This window comes from Cucurbita moschata, unplaced genomic scaffold (assembly GCF_002738365.1).
Source record: "Cucurbita moschata cultivar Rifu unplaced genomic scaffold, Cmos_1.0 Cmo_Scf00004, whole genome shotgun sequence".
NCBI lineage: Eukaryota > Viridiplantae > Streptophyta > Magnoliopsida > Cucurbitales > Cucurbitaceae > Cucurbita > Cucurbita moschata.
In genome coordinates this window covers 5,774,456-5,780,757 of record NW_019268520.1, presented here as the reverse complement: position 1 = coordinate 5,780,757, position 6,302 = coordinate 5,774,456, and the positions used below count along the sequence as shown (strand labels likewise).

The window sequence follows — 6,302 nt, the reverse complement described above, 5'->3', positions numbered from 1 at the left end:
TTTTTTTTTTTTTTTTTTTTTTTTTTTTTTTTTTTTTTTTTTTTTTGGCCAATTATTCAACTTGCTCCACCCTTATCTCGTGCGCGCTTACAAAGGCCTCTTGCCTCTCTCACGCGCGTTCAGTCTCTTAAAATCGCTTCGTCATTTCTGTCCATTGCTCCCAACGTTCTTCAGATCAACAAGAAAACCTCAACCATCTCCAGAGGTCCGCAACGCAATATTAGCCTTCATCTGCAGATCTTCAGATTATTCATCTCTGTTTAGGATTTTACAAGGTTTGGTTTCGATTTCCGCAGCTGCATTCGTTTTTCGGGAATGTTTTGAGTTCTCTTGCTTATAATCTCTATTGTATCGTTGATCTATCAACAAAGCCCTATCCGTTGTAACTTCCTAATCGTTCTCTCCTCTCAATCTCTCAGCCGCAATGCAGAGCCCTAACTCATCAAGTGAAGAACGTCGATTAGAAGTTCGAAAATTAGAGATTTCGGACAAGAACAAGGGATTCATTGAGCTATTGCAGCAACTGACCGTTTGCGATTCTGTGTCCGACAAGGACTTCGAAGATAGGTTTCAGGAATTAATCGCCCTTGGAGACGATCATATCATTTGTGTCATAGAGGACGATCGATCGGGGAAGATCATCGCCACTGGAAGCGTTTTCATCGAGAAGAAATTCATAAGAAACTGTGGGAAAGTAGGGCACATAGAAGACGTGGTGGTGGATTCGAATGCTCGAGGGATGCAATTAGGGAAGAAAATCGTAGAGTTTCTTACGAATCATGCTCGTGCAATGGGATGCTATAAGGTAATTCTTGATTGCAGCGTTGAGAATCGAGGATTCTACGAGAAGTGTGGGTTCGAGCATAAGGCGATTCAGATGGCGAAATACTTCAGTTGAAGAAGCCAATAACGTGTTACGACTTTGCGATTGTAAGTGGATTCTTCTCTGGAGAATTTTCCTGCGCAATTACCTTTCATATTTCTCTTTGCTTTGATGAATTTCTTCGAACACAAATTATTTGCATCTCTCACTTTCTTCTAAAGTGAATTTCACGGTATTGAATATTCTGTTGGTGTCAAAATCTGGTTAGCTTCGGTCCATAGAAATAGAAATTATAGGACGATAATAATTCCCAAGAAAAATAATAATAATTATTATTATTATTTAGTTCCTGTTAAAAAAAAGGTTTAGTTACCTGTGAAAGCCTCGGACTCATAACTTTTAAAAATCAATTAATTAATGATATATAAATTTAAATTTTATAACAATAATAGATTCTTTCTTTCCACCGTCCCAATGATAAATAAAAAAAAAAAAAAAATTTATATGAAAAGGACATCACGAACCATTACTTTATAACAAGAATAGATTCTTACTTTCCCCCGTCCCAATGATCAATAAAAAAATAGAATTTTATAGGAAAAGGACATCATGAACCATTTGCACTGACAATTAGGTTTAGAATGACATTATAAAAATTTTAAGCTAAGATCAACTTAATTAGAGTTCAAATTAAAATTGAAACTGTAAGTAAAAGTAGTCTTATTGAACCATGTTTGGGTAGAAACAATCATTTATTTGTCTGAAAATGCATGGTTGAGCTAGTTATACACAGACATTTAGGAACTACTTACAGAGATTTAGGTATTGAATGTTTTGACAAGATGGCCGATCCTTTGTAGTGGCGCCCCCATCAAGACATTAGAATTAAACGCAAGCCAAATAGGACTGCAAATTGTTGTGTTCTGTGCTATATTCTCAATTTGATTCTTTTAATTTTACAGTGTTGGAATGATAAGACCTAGACCACTCCCTTGAATTTTTACATAGTAAATCACAGTTATGCAGTCTAATCCTATAAAAAAGAAGCTCTGTTATGAAGCAGAATCACAATCTTCGGTACTCTCCCAAACAGAGAAACCATTTCACCAATTAACATTGAAAGCCACCCTTATACCCTGCGGGCTAATCAACAGCTTAGTGAAATATCCGCGATTTTGAATCTGTGGGACATTGTCTATACCTCGGAATCACGGGACTGCATACACGAAATAAACTAATGAGAACAATTCAGATAAGATATTTGTTGATTAAGAGAGGTCATATAGTTCAATTAGAACGGAGAGGTTAGAAGTTCAAATTCTCCTAGAACATAAGGAAAGAAAATGAGGGGCTCTTCGATTATTTGTCAGCCTTTGATCGTATGTTAGTTATCTGCCTATTCAACAAATTTAACAAAGACCTGACTAAGCAAGTTTTATGAAGTCAAGGAAGCTTCTCTCTTTCATTTTCCCCTCTTGTGTACAAATAAATCACCAAACCTACATGCATACCCGTCAGTGGTAAAATTAACGATGGAGAAAATTTTGTAGTCTAATAGCATTGCATTTTGAAATACTCTCTAAAGGAATAAGAATTTCACCCTTAGCCTGGTCAATATGGTAAGTGCGCATATACAGCAAATATAGCTTCTTAGTGAATGGCATATGGCAATCTGTGATTAAATAGTGAGAAACAATACCTTTCCAATTGATACCACCAGTTCTTTAATCTGATTTTTCCATCTCTCGGAACTTCTTTTCCCATTCTTGGAGCTCATAATTTTGCTCGATTAGATCTCGATCACTACTATACACAATTCGATCCTGTCCAATTACAGTTCTTTGGGCCATGTCTCGAGCACTGAGGAGCTGGTAAGATTGTATTCAAAGAATTAGATACATTGGTGAAACAAATAGAGAGATTTGCATTTGTTTTTCTAAAAGAAAATAGAATGCTTAAATGACTGAGAAGTAGGACTTTAGCAGAGACTCCAACAAGAGTAAAGAGAGATAGCATCTGAAAAGAGGATAATAACTTTACAGCCCAAATTTACTGAATCAACAGGCAATTTTCCCACCTGATGAGCAGTTCCACCCAAAAAAATGCATTACATGGCATGCAAGAAACGGTGAAATAGGGTATCATTAGAGTACTAAAATGATGCTAAAACAGAACACTGGTGGGGAAAAAGAAAAACAAGGTAGGGTTACTTTCTTCTCAAAACTGGAACCAATCCACCCCTAAAAATGGATGGATCTACAGAGGAGCAAACTTCTTTTGGTGATCTAAAATCTAAATATTAATTACCTTGCGTCTGAGTGACACGTCTGGCAGTTCAAGCGCTCGAGCACGCTTTTGCCTTGCTTGGTTTCTTTTTCCTATTTCAGCATTTCTCTTCTGGATAATGAACCACCGGACCAATGGAATCGTGAAGAACGAACCAGCATATACCTGCACATTTTTTTTTAATTATAAAGAATACAGTGTCATAAATTGAATTAAATTATAGGATAATTATATGATAGAAGTAACCAAATGACTCCAAACCTGCAGTAGAGGAAATATATCGGATACAAAGTTGATAAGTCCACTGGGTTTAACAGCAACATCCCTTCAAAAAATGGAATTGGGTGGAAATTATTAGATTCCCTCAGAAACCACAACAAAACAATCCAAGCTTAATACCATACTTCAACATGGCTCCGAGGAATATAACACCAAACAGATTAAGCCCTCCCAATCCAATGGCCATTGCTCTCTCTGAATTACTTGTTTTACTGCAGACAAAAGAATTCCAGATCATTAATTAACTTCAAACCATACTCCCGAATAAGGCAAAGAAACTTAACCATGGTACCTAAAGACCCATTTCTTCTCTTCGAAAAACTTTTCAATCCCTCCAACCCACTCAGCCCATTTTTTACCCACATACTCCTTCCTTCCACTCCGCTGAGAAGAAGCTGTGCGCTGTAGGGAGGGAAATCGATATAGAATATTTCCCTATAAATAAAGAACTTTCAGTGAGTAGTTTTTCTTTGAGGGGAAGTTATAATCACATATCAATAAACCGAAGATCTAAACTTGCATCATGAAGTACCATTTCATTCTCCATTTCAATGAACCTGTAACAGGGGCAGAAATACTGTATACAAATGGAGATTGTACTCCAAAAGCTTGTCTTTTCATTACATAGCTCTTTATTAACATAACAATTCAAGCCTCGATGTAGCAACTGACTTGTGTTCATATATTCTTGACATCAAATACGCATAAATCGAGCTAATTGTATCCATTCAAGCATTTCATACCTCGTTAAACATACCTCTTCATCGATTTCAGGTTGGCCATCAAAACGTAAAAGAACTGGTAAAATGTACGACTCATCATCCTGCAATCGTCAACAGGATGAAACAAGTCAAACAGAAAAGTAACACTTAAATAGTTGATTCCGCCTATTGTTAAATAGCCGTCAAGCAACAATGATTGGCAACTTACCGTGTTCCCCTCTGTCACATCCAGATATGGTGCAAGTTCTTCAGCAGCTACAACACCACCATTGGAGGTGATGTATTGACCAATCTGCAAGTATAGCTCAAAATATTAGCTGATAAAATAGTTACTGCTCAAAGAAAACAATTAAAACCAACTTCCTGTTACAAAATATTAGCTGATAAAACAGGTTAAATTTTGTTCACAAAATGAAAAGGGAAATTATATATAATATTGAAAGTAACGGACCACTGAACACAGTCCTCAAATATTACCAACTTCCATCTCTCTTCTTCAATTCCTTGATTTGGATCGCCGTCCCCAAAAACAAATGAGAAAATCTGAAGGAAGGCCATTACAAAATTAGGATTTAAATCTGAGCTAAAGTAGCACAGGATCGTAATAGAAACTAGATATCATTCAATCACATACAGATTCAATAAAGTTCATCTTATTATCTTCTGTTTGTAGCCTGCGTCTCCTGTAGTAGTATGGATCCCAGTACCTTACACCATCCAAACAGGAAGGAATAATGGCCAAAGTCCTCTACAAATAAAGTCAGCAATTGCATGATAAAGAAGATATTTATTACCAGAAAAGATCAGTTGGATTGAAATAGAATGTGAATCCTGAATCATATGATCTGCCGCGTCTTCCACGATTATCCTCTTCACTGCATCGTTAAACTTGAATCAATAGTTTGAAGTTACCTTCAACCTGTACTCTATATTGTTCATGATCAATATTACGACCTTCTGCTTGAAATAAGAGCAATAATTGTAGTATATACAAGAACAATTGATGCAATTAGTGCCGTTCCAAATGAAACCCTGACAAGATATTCAGCAGCTGCCTGAAAATTGAGTTAAGATCGCCATTATAACACAAAAAAAATTGTTCCCGGAGACTAGAATTTTGAATCGAAACCCTACGGTTCCTAGTTAATACCTTTGATTTCTCTATAAGAGGTTCAAACTTGATCCAAAACGATTTGGCCGCAAGCTTTGAACGATAATCTTTGGGGAAAACGTAGAGAACGTCGCCCTCATCAGAAACCTGTTAAGAACATCTTGAAAAAATTTGTTGTCACAAAATTAAGAAGTTCAAATGCTCTGTAACTTACGTTTACAGTCTATACAGATAGAAGAAATCCAGTGGATCCTAGTCTTCATCCTCAGTAGAAGAAGAACTTTAAAATGCAATAAGTACCTCCAAAAAGCCATTGGTATCAGCAGCTAAAGCCTGCAAAGCCTTCTGCGCTTCATTGAGCTTAAGTCCCGCCCTGCTTGCAACGTCTCCAATGGTTACTCTTCCTCCACAAGTGTCCACAGCCTCCATCGCTCTCTTTCTCACATCCGTCGGCAATTTATCGGTCTCCACTGCCTTTCCAGGTCTGATATCTGAAGGAATGTCAATGCCCGCTCTCACAACTGGAACCAAACCCCTTGCCCTAGATTCCGGTAGCGAAATCCGCGTCTGAATGGCCGGAAAAGTAACGGGAGATGGCTTTACGCCAATTACGGGTTTAAGAGTGATGATGAGAGGATGAAAATAGAAGCGAGAACTCTGTGAAATGGCGAAAGAAGTAGAGATTGTGGCCATGATTCGCATAAACTTGACGAATTTGAATGAATCTTCAAGTTTCGGCCATGGAGATCGAAGTATGTGCAGGGGGTGACTGTATCTCTTGGGTGAGTGGCTCTGATTTGGAGTTGCAGATTTTTATTTTTTATTTTTCACCATTTTGTTCTCCATTACCCGGGAAAAAATAATAATAAACAAACCTATCAATTAGTTTTTTTTTTTTTTTTCGTTAAATTGTAAAAAATAATCCGAAATCTTTCCTTTCTTTCGAAAACCTTTTTTTTTATTTTTTTTCTTTACAAAATTAGTATATTAATTTTGATATTTCAGAGGCATTTTAAAATTTTAGAATATAGATTATTTGAAATCTCATAGGTCAAATTTACGATCATTTGGGCCCGATCGA

General features: G+C 36.7%; 2 protein-coding genes across 5 annotated transcripts; one reads left to right on the top strand and one right to left on the bottom strand.

The window, feature by feature from the left end:
- Positions 1-56: 56 nt before the first annotated feature.
- Positions 57-4,360, top strand: LOC111441665 (glucosamine 6-phosphate N-acetyltransferase). Of its 3 annotated transcripts, XM_023078743.1 has the most exons (3): positions 62-275; positions 420-930; positions 4,163-4,360. In XM_023078743.1, exon 2 carries the CDS (start codon positions 425-427, stop codon positions 896-898), a length of 474 nt encoding a protein of 157 aa, XP_022934511.1. In that variant the 5' UTR covers positions 62-275; positions 420-424; the 3' UTR covers positions 899-930; positions 4,163-4,360. The 3 variants fall into 3 exon arrangements, with proteins under 3 accessions (XP_022934512.1, XP_022934511.1, XP_022934510.1); XM_023078744.1 differs by lacking the exon at positions 4,163-4,360 and having other exon boundaries at positions 57-275; positions 412-1,082; XM_023078742.1 differs by lacking the exon at positions 4,163-4,360 and having other exon boundaries at positions 63-275; positions 420-1,082.
- LOC111441662 (uncharacterized protein At5g03900) lies at positions 1,654-6,058 on the bottom strand. Of its 2 annotated transcripts, none has more exons than XM_023078739.1 (14): positions 5,522-6,058; positions 5,261-5,368; positions 5,065-5,165; positions 4,905-4,985; positions 4,745-4,817; positions 4,588-4,653; positions 4,319-4,402; positions 4,146-4,211; positions 3,681-3,823; positions 3,514-3,600; positions 3,371-3,434; positions 3,131-3,274; positions 2,523-2,691; positions 1,654-2,057 (listed from the first exon to the last, which is right to left on the bottom strand). In XM_023078739.1, the coding sequence occupies exons 1-13, from the start codon at positions 5,921-5,923 to the stop codon at positions 2,548-2,550; spliced, it is 1,563 nt and encodes a 520-aa protein (XP_022934507.1). In that variant the 5' UTR covers positions 5,924-6,058; the 3' UTR covers positions 1,654-2,057; positions 2,523-2,547. The 2 variants fall into 2 exon arrangements, with proteins under 2 accessions (XP_022934507.1, XP_022934506.1); XM_023078738.1 differs by having other exon boundaries at positions 1,654-2,039; positions 5,522-6,057.
- Positions 6,059-6,302: the final 244 nt, after the last annotated feature.

Excerpts from the sequence above, each read along its gene's own strand:
- LOC111441665 (XM_023078743.1), top strand. The coding sequence starts at position 425 with ATGCAGAGCCCTAACTCATCAAGTGAAGAACGTCGATTAGAAGTTCGA.
- LOC111441662 (XM_023078739.1), bottom strand. The coding sequence starts at position 5,923 with ATGCGAATCATGGCCACAATCTCTACTTCTTTCGCCATTTCACAGAGT. Across the intron at positions 4,403-4,587 it reads AAGAAGAGAGATGGAAGTTG|ATTGGTCAATACATCACCTC; the intron begins GTAATATTTGAG and ends CTATACTTGCAG. Across the intron at positions 2,692-3,130 it reads ACGTGTCACTCAGACGCAAG|CTCCTCAGTGCTCGAGACAT; the intron begins GTAATTAATATT and ends CAATCTTACCAG.